Genomic DNA, 14166 nt, shown 5'->3' with positions numbered 1-14166 from the left:
GGATGGTTACGTTCCACTGGTGTAGTCTATAGCACGAAAGATAAATAGATACCCAAGCTTCTTAAAAATTGGTCTCGTCAATACAAAACAGCTTTTAATTGTACCCCTTGAAATCGGACCACCGTGTCAATGTGGACTCCTCTGTTCTGTGTAAGTGTATACACACAGCCTTCGGAGATTGAACTTCCATGAGCCCTTACCCTGCTTTTTGTGCCTTTTCTCAAAAGGAGGCTGTGAGACGGGGGCAACTTGTGGGCATAAATAATAAGATACATTTAATCCAAGATTTACGGTAACTCCAGTGTTAGTCTTTACAAAGATGGAGGGTGTTGATGTTGTCACCGTTCCAGTGAGAAAGTCATACCAGAAACGGCATACCAAACTCTACTCAAGTCCTCCAAAGCGAAGGCTTGTTGAAAGTAGCTCATGGGGGGGCACCTGGGTGGCTCAGTCGTTAAGCGTCTGCCTTCGGCTCAGGTCCTGATCCCGGGGTCCTGGGATCGAGCCCCGCATCGGGCTCCCTGCTCTGCGGGAAGCCTGCTTCTCCCTCTCCCTCTGCCTGCCGCTCCCCCTGCTTCTGCTCTCTTTCTCTCTCTCAAATAAATAAAATCTTAAAAAAAAAAAGAAGGCTCGGGGCGCCTGGGTGGCTCAGTCATTGAGCGTCTGCCTTCGGCTCAGGTCATGATCCCGGGGTCCTGGGATCGAGCCCCGCGTCGGGCTCCCTGCTCAGCGGGAAGCCTGCTTCTCCCTCTCCCACTCCCCCTGCTTGTGTTCCCTCTCTCGTTGTGTCTCTCTCTGTCAAATAAATAAAATCTTAAAAAAAAAAAAAAAGAAAAAAAGTATCTCATGGGTTACGTGGACGCTGTTTTTTGGGGTTTTTTTTCCAAATGGAAACGTTTTAGAGGTGACTTCATTTTTTTTTTTTTTTTTTTTTGCTGCAAAAAGCTTTATTGTTTCCATGGTCCACGGCTTGGGAGAGGGCTCCAGGGTGGTTAAAAAGCTGCCTCGTGGCTGCAGCGAGAGGCTGAGGCACAAGCTCTGGCAGCAGGGGGCTGTCAGAGGGGCCCCCTCAAAGGCTGCTGGTCTCCAGAGGCTCCTAGTCGTGCTTGAGAGTGAGCCTCTCGAAGAGACACTCGCCCAGTCCAGCCTGGGGGCCGGCCAGCCTGCGGAGGTTAGTCAGGTGGTCGCCCATCTTCTTGATGAGTTTCACCTCCTCATCTAGGACGTGGTTCTCCAGGGAGTCACAGAGATGGGGGTCTGCGCGGGCAGAACCCAGGGCATGAAACAGAGCCTGGTTCAGGCTCTTCTCCAGAATCAGGGCAGCTTCCATGGCGTCCAGGGTTTTCCCCCACTCATCTTGGGACGGCTTCTGGACGTCCTGGAAGAGGGCGCGGCCGCCACGCTGGTTTTGCATCTTCAGGAGACGCTCGGCGCCCTCGCGCTTCTCCTCAGCCACCTCGCGGAAGAAGTGGCGCACGCCTTCCAGAGCCACATCGTCACGGTCGAAATAGAAGCCCAGAGAGAGGTAGGTGTAGGAGGCCCGCAGATGCATGTCGACCAGGCGGTTGACGGCGGCCTCCACCTCGGTGGAATAATTCTGACGAATCTGGGAGCTCATGGTTGATTGGTGGTAAGGTAAGCTCGAAATTGGCTGTTGGCTGGTCCCGGAGGCAGCAGGTGGCCAAGAAGATGGCTCCCAAGGTTGCGACCGGAAAAGAGGTTGGAGGGTGGTCGTTGGCTGGTTGGAGGGGCGTCCCTGGGTCTGTTCCGTCCAAACACTGTTGAAGCAAGAGACAGATCCGCAGGAATAGTATACTATTCCTTTTTTACTTGTAAATTCTTTTTGATTGCACACTAGGAACTAAGGGATAGTTCGGTATTTGGCCAATGAATTCTAGCGTATGACTTGGAAGTCGATTTGGCAAAAATGGGTGCTTTGACTTGGTGCGTTGGCCATCAGGGGTAATGAGTGTCTCGGCAGCTTAACTGAGGATCATGTTACAAGTCCTGGGAGGATTTAACACCTACGGGCGCTGAAGAAATGAGTCAGAATGGATTTTATTAAGGCAACCTAGAGTCAGAGTCCAATTTTGCTTTTGTTTTCTGGATTTTGATTTCTCAGTGTTTCCTTCGAGCAGGTAACTTGGTTTCAGTGGGGGTGAACAAACAGCCCCAGGAATTAGTCACCAATTTGCTTTTAAGTGTCATGTTTCATGTTACACTGAACAGGTATCATGTGTTTTTTGCTGGCCTTTTCTGTATGCTGACGTTGCTTAGGGGGAAAAGGAATGCCAAATAAGAAAACATGGTGATCCTTTGAGATTGTGGGCATAAATTGCACTTTACTGTAGCATCAGTGTATGTTTGGGATATAATCATAGAGCATGCCATAAAATATTTGTGTGTATGTGCGTACTGTGTGTGCGCGTGTGCATAGTCCATGTCTGAAAGTGTTCTTTTTGTGCAGCCATCTAGCTGTGGCCTGCTGACCTAAGGAAAAACATCTGGCAATTAAATGGAAAAAATTGTAGGGTTAATTGATGGGGGGGACTAATACGATTCTGGCTGTGCTCGGGGTCAAAATGTGACCTCTGAGACATCGGGAATTGGAAAGTAGAAAACATTTTAGTTCTTGCACTTGAAAGAATATTTGAAGCTGCCCAACATGCCCCAGTTAATCAGCATCAAAACATATTATTCCACATCTTACTCTTAGAGGTAAGAGGTGAAGGAATGAAAGTTAAGTCTGGTCTGTCGTTACAGATGGAGTTGTGTCCCCCAACACCCCTCCCCCACCCCAGCATGGCTGAAACCCAAACTGCCCGTGTGATCCTATTTGGAGATAGGGCTTTTAAGAAGGTAATGTGGTTAAACGAGGTCATGAGGGTGGGGTCCTATTCAAATAAAACTGGTGTCCTCCTAGGAAAAAAAGAGATGCTAGGGAGGAACACACAGAGGGAGGAAGAGGGAGGACAGAGGAAGCAGCCATGTGCAAGCCAAGGGGAGAAGCCTCAGGAGAACCCAACCCAGCCAACACCTGGATCTTGCACTTCTAGCCTCCAGAATGGTGAGAACATAAATTTCTGTCACTTACGCCACCCAGTCTGTTATATTTTGTCATGACAGCCCTAGCAGACTAATCAGACTAATACACCCTTTATCTAGTTGCCTGAAAATAGGGGCTCAGGCACTATCAACACAAATGTATTGAAGTATCTGTGGTGCCAAAATGGCCGCCTTGCATTGTCGTGAAATACCTGGGAGCAGACACAGCAGCTCTAGCACCCAGCTGGCAATTCTTCTGAGAGTGTCCAAGGTGTCTGTAAACATCGTCAGAGTAGGTTGAGTGGACAGCTCTGGGTTTGGCTTGCTCACATTCACTTTCCTTCCCTGATAACATCACCATGGCTTCCCCATGAGGAACGGCTTCCCCTCTGAGTCCACACAGTGTCAGTGTGGGTGTGGCTGACCCCACTCCAGGTCGCCGAGCTGGGCAGGTGACTCAGACCAGGGCAGGAGCCCAGCAGCCTCCCGCCAGAATGACAATTCGGGAGTGGCTGTGTGACAGTCACAGCCATTTCACATCACCCCACACACTTCTCCTGGAACGCCTACGAAAGAGACGTGCACGTTCTGCTGGATTTCCTGATATCCTGGACCTGCTGGTGGCCATTTCTCAGAGAATCAAGTCAGAGGAGAGGAAGCCCAAGCCAAGAGGAGGAGAAAGGTCTATTTCTGGAAGCATTCTTAGAGAAACAACATTAAGTCATTCCTGGGCTTACACTTGGATTTTCCCATTACTGGCACTGATAGATCAGCCCGTTTATACTTAACCTGCTTGAATTAGGTTCCTGGCTCTCACCAATTTCTCAACCAAGAGAGAACATTCTGGTCCCCACTGTAGCTACAGATTAAAAGGGAGATTGAAAGCTCTTGCCTCACATGTCCTTGCCCTTCATCCACCTCATCCAAACATCTATTAAGCTCCTCTAAAGGCTGAGTTCAGGTTCATGGCCTCTTCTGGTCTTTCACCTCCTGGTACAACTCCTGACGTGTCCAGCATATGTTCCCCTGCTCGGTTATTTTGTGTGTGTATGAGTCCTAAAATCTACAACCTAGAGTCTTGGAAGATTAGCACTGAGGCCATTCTCTGCGGTGTAGTGAGTCGGTTGGTTGAGGACACATGGAAAGGGTAAGCCATCACTGGTTGAAGAGTGCATCCTCAGGGCCTATACAAAGCAAAGACATGAGAGGCAGGTAACCATAAGCGTTGCAGGAAATAAAGGGGGTAGTGGTGGAACGTATGTAGTTGGTCACCTGGATGGGTGGGGTGGAGGAGACAGCAGGAATTCAAGGACTTCTGTTTAGGAACAGACATGTTTACTAATTGTAGTGGGTTGAATGGTGACCCCGCCCAAACTCATGCCTCCTTTGGAATCTCACAATGTGACCTTATTGGAAATGAGGTTTTGGTAGAAGTAATGAAGACTCTCAAGATGAAATCATCCTGGATTTCCTTGGGCTCTAAATCCAATGACTGTTGTCCTTCTAAGAGACAAGAGGATGCAGAGCCCTGGAGAGAGGGCTGCATGAAGACAGAGGCAGAGACGGGAGAGATGTTGCCACAAGTCAAGGAACGCCAAGAGCCACCAGGAGTTGAAAGAGACAATGAAGGATTCTCTCCCATGGCTTCTGGAGGAAGCATGGCCCTACCCACACCTGGATTCTGGACTCATGGCCTCCAGTACTCAGGGAATATAAATGGCTATCGTTTGAAGACCCCAGGTTTTTGGTAATTTGTTATGGCATCTATAGGAAGCAGGTGCACTAATGAACCTATAAGTACGGGAAAGCGGGAAGAAGGTTGAAGATGCTCAGAGGTGCCTTCGCTAGAGAAGGAGGGTTCATGTCAAATTTCATTAGTGATGAGATCCCAAAGAATGGTGCTGTTCCCCGTGTGTATGTTCTACCTCGTGCCTTTCAGCCTCATGAGTCAGATGCTAACAAGCCTTGTCTGTTACCTGCTGCCTGTTCCCTGTCTGGAAAAGCAGAGAACAGAAAAAGCTGGGCTTTTTGCACTTTGCTGAGAAGCGGTGGAGATCCAGTGCAAGGGAGCACGATGGTTTTACTGTGGATATTCTGCAATGCACTCTGGCATCATGACAATTTGGCCATCTGCTTGGGGGAGGTAGCCCAGCTCCATCAAAGAGACAATATCATTTCTGTCAACTTCTTAGAAAAGCATCCTTGTAACATGACAGTCATTTAGCGGGTTCATTGTCTGGCTGTGTGAATGCGCATGACTAGGGTCACCACTTGTCCCGTTTGCCCCAGACCATCCCGGTTTACAGGTGTTGTCTCTGTCTAATTAATGACAACTCTCCCCCTTTCACTGTCCCTATTGGGGTGATAAGTCATAGAGCAACCTGACTCAGAACACAGTCCTTCATTTCTTAAGAAGCTCTAAAACTTGACAAACTGCTTTACTTTTGTTTTTCGTTTTTGTTTTTGTTTTCTGCCAGCCCTACTAGATTACCAAGTTACAGTGGTTCGAAAATAGACTTACTTGGATTTTTTTTTTTTTTGAGGGAATTTTGCTCGGGTATGAGAAAAGGGAAGTTTGTCATTGATTGGCTTCCTAAAGACTGCTTGGCTCCCCCCTTCTCCTACCCCCAGCCCAGGCTCCTCCCTTACCTGCTGTTGGCTCTGCAAAGCCTCCATCCAGGCAGAGGAAATTTGGCCCCTTCAGCGTAGTGTCCAAATGCACACATCCATGTCTGCAGAGCAGGTGTAAGCTGGCATTCTGCCCAAGCTTGGCCAGACAGCTTCATAAATCCTGCCCTTACTGCAGCCCCGAATTACTTTTCATGACACAAAGCCAAGCTGTGTTATTCACCTAATGCCCCGATTTACAGTTCCCAAGACAAAAGAACATACAGATAGAGTTTCAGGGCTCTGTTTGCCTTCACGTTTATCTAGAGGTTAGTTTCAGGTCAAGCTCAAGAAACCTGACAAATGGTGGTGAATAAACCTAAACATAAATTAAGTGCAAGTGGGAAACTTACGCATTCCTTGTTCTTGTGCCAAAAGCAAACTCAACCCAATTTACATTCTTTTAATATCTGAAACAAGCAGCTGTTCTCTTATTTGTGGCGTGCTGGGGAATTATTATGCTCGCCTTCAGCTCACACAAATGTGCGTGTGCTTATGTATAAGACGCCGCACGTACACACACACACAGGTCTGCCCCGTCTCCATATAGGTTTGTGTTCGTGTGTCTTCAAGGACCTGAGTGAACGGTAGCCAGTTGGAACATGGTGAGAGAAGTGCTTTTCTGGAAGGGTGCTTTGGGGCCCCGGAGTGCCGCCCACTGTCCTGCCAGGTTCAGGAATACTAGGGCTGCAAGTAAGAAATCTCATCACTTTAGGGGCGCCTGGGTGACTCAGTCATTGGGCGTCTGCCTTCGGCTCAGGTCATGATCCCGGGGTCCTGGGATCAAGCCCCACATCGGGCTCCCTGCTCAGCCGGAAGCCTGCTTCTTCCTCCCCTACTCCCCCTGCTTGTGTTCCCTCTCTCAGTGTCTCTCTCTGTCAAATAAATAAATAAAATCTTTAAAAAAAAAAAAAGAAAGAAATCTCATCACTTTAAACATAAGGAAATCAGACCTAGATATGCAAGTCCTTGGCGAGAGAGATACCTGCTCATGTATTAGACCCATGAAGGTGAAGGCCAAGGGGTGAACCTGAAGAATTCCTGCAGAGGCGTAGGATTGCCGAAAGTGCTGGAGGGAGCTCATGTGGATGGGGCAGGGAATACCTAACTTGCAAATTAGTTTCTTTGCTTTTGTTTTTAGAGGTATTTGCATTTCCAGCCCCACTGTGGGCAGTCCCCTGTGTCTCTAGTTAGTCTCTCTGCCTCCCCTTCCTCCTCTCCATCCCTGCTCTCAGGATACATTCAGGTGACAAGATAATGAGAAATAGTATGTAATTAACAATACAGTATTAATTAGTGCTTTCTCTGGGCAGGGCTTATGATTTTATAAAAGTACATAAACAGAGGCCTGGCAGTGAGTGAGTCCTTTAAAATCGGTCTCCCTGGCCAAGAGCAGCCCTGATTGAAAATGTCTCTGCAGGGTGTCTGGGTGGCTCAGTCAGTTAAGCGTCTGCCTTCGGCTCAGGTCAGGATCCCAGGGTCCTGGGATCGAGCCCCACATCGGGCTCCCTGCTCAGCGTGGAGTCTGCTTCTCCCTCTGCCTGCCACTCTCCCTGCTAGTTCTCTGTCTCTCTCTCTGTCAAATAAATAAAATCTTTAAAATAAATAAATAAATAAAGACTGAGTTGAGTAAAACCCACCAAGGTCAAACTTCTGAAGGCCAAGAAGAAAGGGGGCAGATAAAGGTGGTTCAGTGACAAATTTGCCAGATGGCTGGTGGACAGTCTCATTTGGACAGTTGAGGTAAAAGGAGCTTGTTGAGTGAGTGCCGTAGAGGACAGACATGTCCTCTGACACCACTAACAGCCACATGTGCTCTACCCCCATCCTGTCAGCTCTCACTGTCCTGCACCTGTTGATGGGGTTCTACCGCAGGCTCTCCTTTCTGTCCTCCTGACAGCTTCCCTTGATCCATGAGTAGGGCAATGAATGAAATCCCAGGGAAGCAGCCTCTGGCCTCTGGCCGATGGGAGTTGGAGGGTAAGCGCCCCAAGTGTGGATAACCAAGATCTGTTTTATTTATACACGCTCCCGACAGAGCCCGGTGGGAATGCATCCTCATTGTCCACAACAGTAACTTGCTCTGTTGTGTGCCCTTGAATGGCTTCTCTGCCTTCCCGGTCTCATTTCCCCTCCCTGCTTCGGGGATCCCCTCACAAATAAAGTTCTGGGACTCGAACCTTTGTCTGTGGTCAGCTTCTGGAGCATCCCAACCTATGAAGACCCAACATGAGCATATTGGTGAAAGGGCGAGGTGAGACCATGGCAACTAGGTGCCTGGCTTGTGAAGAGTGATCCTCCTAGTAGATTTGGAAATGGCACAGAGGATGTGGCCCAGGAGTGTCCAAACCCATGGGTGGGGTTGTAGAATGTTCATTTCCAGATCCAAACATGCTAATAAAAAGGGTAGTGTGTGTGTATGTGTATGTGTGTGTGTGTGTGTGTGTGTGTGTTTTCATGTGCACACAGGAGTGGGGGCTTCCTGGGGGGAGACTAGGTAAGGATTTCTAGTCTTCCACTATTAGCGTCATGATGGGGAAGACAAAGCAGCGCTTTGAGATTTGTCTTTGTGTTTGAAAAGGCAGTTGAACGTTATTAATGTATTCCAGGAAGTAGTGAACACCAACTTGAAGCTTTTATCAGCTTTTCTTTGCTCTAATTTCTAAAGCAAAAATGCCTTCCCTCCAAATAGTCGATTAAAAGAACATATGAAATTAATGAAACATATCATTACTTTTACAATGGCCAAATTGTAGATTTGTCACAGTACAGAGACAGAAACTCATTAAGCCATTGTGCTTCTGCTTCACATTTTATAGTGTATTAAAAGAAAAGGAATTTTCTAAATGCACCAAACCTTCTTTTTTTCCCTATTGTTTCTCTGAAACTTCTTTTATCGCTTGAGCTGCAAATCATCTGACTCGTGTCTCTCTGCCTTTCGTGCTGGTGGAACAGAAATTAAGAATGGCTCTGGCTGAAAATGAGAGTCTCAATTTGGGGTTGTGAATTTCATGGTTTATCTGAGAAGTAGGCTACCGTTGACAATCTTTTGCCTCCTTTGAAAGCGGATGAGGCTAGCAGCATTCTTCTCTATCAGCCGGTGAGAGCCCTTCCCTCCCATCCTTCAGGGAAACTGAATTATTTATCCCACTGGGTGTGAGCATTTTAGCCAACGTCAGCACAGTTGCGGGGGAGCTAAGCTGACCGTTCAGTTTCCCTCTACATTGTATTGAACAATGCTGCATCTTTTGGAGTGGATGCTATGAATACAGGAAGGAATGATATGAGAAATCAAGTGTGAATCAAGGTGGAACAGGTCCGTTTTCCTTGGAGACTCCATCCCTGCACTTAGCCTCCATGGAGCTCTTGGAAAGAATGTGAAAATCCTTTCATCCCCATGCAAACCCATGCTTCTTTGTTGCCTTTTCTTTGTCAAAATCAGTCTGCATTTAAAAAAGTGTATCACGGGACAGTTGGTCACGAATTACTGGTAAATATCCACACGCCCTTTTTACTTTGGGGGAAAAAAAAGGAAGCCAACAAAATTTCTCATGAGGCATCTGACAGAAAAAGTATCTTTATGACCTTGATCATGGAGCTTTATCCTTCTTGCCTTATTCTGGAAAGTCACCTAGGAAATGATCTGTTGAAGGGAAGAAAGAAACTGACTTTGGTCCTTTCCGGGTTCTCTGGGTGGCCTTGAGTTACTTCTGTATCAGTGAGGGTTCTCCAGAGAAACAGTACATAGGCAGAGATATATAGATACTCTGAATGTCTGTGTAGATACAGAGAATATAATATATATGCAGAGATATATAGAGTATATATAGATATGCAGAATATATCCCTATGTTTCTTTCTCTCTCACACACACAGAGAGAGAGATTTAAAGTAATTGGCTCATCTGATTATAGGGGCTGGCAAGTCCAAAATCCATATAGCAGACCAGCAGGTTGAAAACTGAGGCAGGATTTCTGTGTTGCCATCTTGAGACAAAGTTCCTTCTTCTCTGGGAAACCTCAGTTTTGTGTTTTAAGTCCTTCAACTGATTAGATGAGGCCCACCACACACATTATGCAGGATCATTTACTTCAAGTCACCTGACTGTAAATGTTAATCATATCTACAGGATACCTTTACAGCAGCATTTAGACTAGTGTAATAGTAGTCTCAAAGCCTAGCCTAGCCAAATTGATACAGACAAGTTACATCACAGACTTTGGGGAAAAAAAAAAAACTATAGCCTTTATGCTTCATGTCGTATTGGAAGAATATGATATTTTGAGTGAGAGAGACTTGGATTCAGAATCCAGGTCTGCCACATACTATATGTTCTTGTATGTCTGCCACTTACTGTATGTCCAAGTGTACAATTGTCTTGAGTCTTAGATTTCTTACTTATAAAGTCATGCATTTCAATTAAGATTCTTTCCATTGCAAGCTGCAGAAAACCCTGTCTACTCAAACTTCAGAAAGGGAGAATGGATTGGTTCGGGTGACTACCCATTTGAGTTAGCATGCATTTGGGATTGTTTTGGTCCAGCCCAAATGTGATGTGTCATAGTGACTCAGGATTGTGTTCATCTCTCTCAGATCTCAGCTCCCTTTGCTCTGTCAGTTTCCTTCTCACGTGGTTCTCCCACGCTGGTGGCGGTCCATTACTGGAAGCTTCCATATACAACCGTTAAAGGTCATTTAAAGAGCACACTTCTGCTCTCCCAAGTCACGCCTGTCCCCCGTCACTTTCTGTGTCCTGTGGCATGAAGTGTTTAGCAGAACAGGGCTTGGCTACACTGTTTCCTGGAGCTGAGCATGGAGCCTTATCCAAACAGATGGACTGAGCATAGGAAATGGAAGGATACCCAGTGACATTTTTGCTCCTGTTTGTCCACAAAGGGGAAATAGATGCTAGGGAGTAAAAGCAGATGTCCCCTGCGTGATGATTTTGGTGCTGAACTCACAGGGTGGTTATCAGAATTTCTTATGTGCTTGTAAAGCCCAAGGAGCATAGTAGGAATTCAGTGAATGGTTGTTGCTGTTGTTGACATGCTTCTAATAGTACAAGCTTGGAAGAGGTCTGAACTGTCCTCTCAACTCTGACTCTCCCACATCTTTCCCTTCCTTCCTCACTGAATGTCTTTCTGAGAGGTCTAACCTTGGAAGTTCAGACTCTTTCCGGTCAAATCAGCTGGGATTGGTCTATATAAGTCGCTAACTAAATGTCCTCAGGCACTGGTACACACTGTGTTAGGACAGGAATGGATTTTAGAAAAAAAATTTTCTTAGGCCCATTTTTAAAATGATGAGCTATTAGGGGATTTTTCCTAGATAGTCTTATCTAAAGATGGCCAACATCGTCTTGGTATACCATTTGTGTGTAATCAACCTGTCCTAAAGAGAATGAATAGAACTGATTGGAAATGAAATTTTGGCAAATTGAAGTGAAAGTAGAGCATAATTTTTAGTCAAAACTGAAATGAAGAGAGTTCAGAGCAAGAAAAAAATGAACCATAATGGGAATTCTGAAAGGTTCTGTAATCAGCTTATCTTGAGCAAAAGAATTAAAAGCAATTAATGGAACAGATTGGCTCCTGGGGTAGACTTCAACACAACGCCCACTCTCAGCTCTGTCTTTCCTTCTTTTAGTTCGGCGCCCAAAGTTTCTCCCTTCTTCTCTGCAACTTCTTTTTTGGCATGTTTCTTTATATTCCACTTCCAGTCACATTTTCGGGCTTATCACTGGCACTTGTGCTTGCGACCATATCTCATTTTGCCTCAAGGAGAAATGAAGGGTGTGTGTTGATGTGTGTTTGATGGTGGTGGGGTGATGTTAGACCTGCTGGAATTCGAGATTCTGAACATAAAAAAATTATTCTTGTGATAGTATTATTTTGAGCACATTGGAGCGGGAAAAGATGATAGCTAAGAATATTCCTGAAAATCAGGCACCTGGGTGGCTCAGTTGGTTAAGCAACTGCCTTCGGCTCAGGTCATGATCCTGGAGTCCCGGGATCGAGTCCCGCATCGGGCTCCCTGCTCAGCGAGGAGCCTGCTTCTCCCTCTGACCCTCCCCCCTCTCATGTACTCTCTCTCATTCTCGCTCTCTCAAATAAATAAATAAATCTTTAAAAAAAAAAAAAAGAATATTCCTGAAAATCATGGCAGGACAAGCACCCAGCAAAACCTTAGACCCTAACTTTGACGGAGACCAAGAGGTAAGTGTTACTGTTAGTGGGAAACGAAAGGAGTATCAATTTTTAACCACCACAGCTAGAGGAAAAGAAGGAGGAAGTCACCTTTAGAATACAAGGAACAAGAGGAGGTGGCAAAAGATGATCCGTCCCTAGGAAGAGTCTTACAATGACTCCAGAAATGCTTTGCCAGAGTATTTCTGAATATTTCTTCAAATCATTCTTTTGTTTTTTCTTTTTTTTTTCCTTCCAGTTTTTGAGACTTGAGGGCATTTGCATAGTGAAATGTTTTTCTCTGCTGTGCCAACAGCGTGGTTAGATAGTCGAGGGCTACTCTTGCTTGTTGGGCTGAAACTTCAGAGGGTAGGGAAGCGAGTGCACTGAAATCCCGACTTGGAAAAACAGGAGTTTTATGAAGAAATATTTAAAAGTAGATCACATTTCAGTCTTCCCAGCCTTGGCAGCGTTCCTTAGACATGCAACTAAATTAAAATCGAGAATAAATCAAATGAGGGGAAAAGGAAGAAAAAGTGTTCAAGGGAAGACCTGCATAGGTATTGGAAGAGTCATATTTAATGTCCCGTGTACATCTTGAATCATAAGTAAACAGTGATTAGTTTAAATTACAATCTCAAAGTGTTAGTGTGCTAGCAAGCACTTCCAATATTTTATTTTTTTTTCTAAATATCTCAGCAGGACTCTTTGTCCATCAGTACTGTTACAGGGCAGCATTGTGAACTCGCGCCAACTTGGCCTTGGCACCTTTCGCTGGAACAAGGCGGAGAACTTGGTGTATTGGCCATAAGTGAATTTTACCATGATCACAGTGGCCGTCCAGGTGGAAAGGCAGAGAAATGTTTTATTTAGATCAACAATGACAGTATTTATGGTGTGCTTCCTAATAAGGACTAAGTGCGTTTTGTGAATTATTCCAATCTATATTTACATCAACTGTCTGAAGTTAGTAGAACTGTCCCCGTTACTTCGGATGAAGAATCTGAGGCTCCGCTAGATGAAAGTGATCTGGCTTCTGGCAGAATTCCCGCACGTGACCTTGTGACTCCAAAGCTCATCTTTTTAACCACTCATGCCATACTCAAGAGTAGACCTTGGATGATACTTGGATTTTTAAACAAATAAACATAGTTGTGGCCTGATGGGAGATGAGACAATTAAGTAGCTCCTTCAAGGTCATCCCACTCTTCTTTAGCTGTGGAGTGAGAAATGGAAGCACCTTTTCTACTTCACTCGAATGCCTTATAAGTCCGTTGACTGAATGTTTTGATTGCATCTCCCCCCAGTTGTGCTGTAGTGACAGTTCTGTTCTTTTGTAATGAAATCTTGGTCAGATTTCTTAACCTTCCAGACGTTTTTGGTTTAAGACATTCTCAGTTGCTGTTGAAAATTCAGTCTTGCTCATTTTCTAAGACGGGTCTCAAACTCAATTCCATGCTTGTCTTCTTCCCCGCTTCCCTCCACCCTGTCTCATATCCCACCATAGTCAGCCTTGGCTGTGGACACAGTGGCTGGAATTATGGTGCAGGGGAGAGGCATGATCTCTTTCTTACCCAGTTCCTCTGTACTTTCTCTAGTAGACCTCGTTTCCCTCCTCCCTTGAGTCTCTTTCTGGCGCCACCTTCTTGTCTCCCATCAGTGAGTAATAGAAGATTGTTCATGAAGCCACATCCTGTCACCTATGGGAAGTGTCTCTGGCTTGCTCGAGTTCAGTCTGGTCTGTTTGGTCCTGGTGGCCATGGTTGAGTTGTAGTCCGGGTTCATGGAACAATATCCTTTTCTCTAGGCTGCTCTGTTGCTGAAGAACCTTCCTCCCCTCAGAGGGGCAAGGCGCTACCTCTTTTGCCTCTGCCAAAGCCAGTTACTATATTACACAGTCCATTTCCTGGGCTGAGTGTCCCTTTGCTGGAACCAGTGACCATCTAGTTGCTACATAGTTCCTGCACTTTATCACCCTAAACTCTCCAACATAAGGACGCTGTGGAGGTATTTGGGTTCCTATCTGTGTTCTTCTGAGCCCAGTGAAAACTGGGAAGATGCCCTCTTTTATCAGGCACCTGATATTATGGTTCTTCCAAACCCTTATAGAGTGAGCTACTCCAGTCGGTGTCACACTCGTAGACATTCCTGGGCCTGGTTCCGTGTTCAATAATTCCTCAAAATGTTATGGCATAGTTTCATGCCTCTCTTCTTCTTTCCCATGGGGCAGAGGGCATGGCGGTTACTTGAAATCACAACGTGCGAGAAA

General features: G+C 45.8%; 1 protein-coding gene across 1 annotated transcript; it reads right to left on the bottom strand.

The window, feature by feature from the left end:
• Positions 1-1096: 1096 nt before the first annotated feature.
• LOC110591064 (ferritin light chain-like) lies at positions 1097-1801 on the bottom strand. The gene has a single exon (XM_044916848.1). The coding sequence runs from the start codon at positions 1616-1618 to the stop codon at positions 1097-1099; it is 522 nt and encodes a 173-aa protein (XP_044772783.1). The 5' UTR covers positions 1619-1801.
• Between the last annotated feature and the right edge of the window lie 12365 nt (positions 1802-14166).

Source organism: Neomonachus schauinslandi, chromosome 7 (genome assembly GCF_002201575.2).
Source record: "Neomonachus schauinslandi chromosome 7, ASM220157v2, whole genome shotgun sequence".
Taxonomy (NCBI): domain Eukaryota; kingdom Metazoa; phylum Chordata; class Mammalia; order Carnivora; family Phocidae; genus Neomonachus; species Neomonachus schauinslandi.
This window is presented reverse-complemented; position numbering and strand designations above follow the sequence as displayed.

What these genes read in the sequence shown, in the direction of transcription:
- LOC110591064 (XM_044916848.1), bottom strand. Translation starts at nt 1,618, where the DNA reads ATGAGCTCCCAGATTCGTCAGAATTATTCCACCGAGGTGGAGGCCGCC.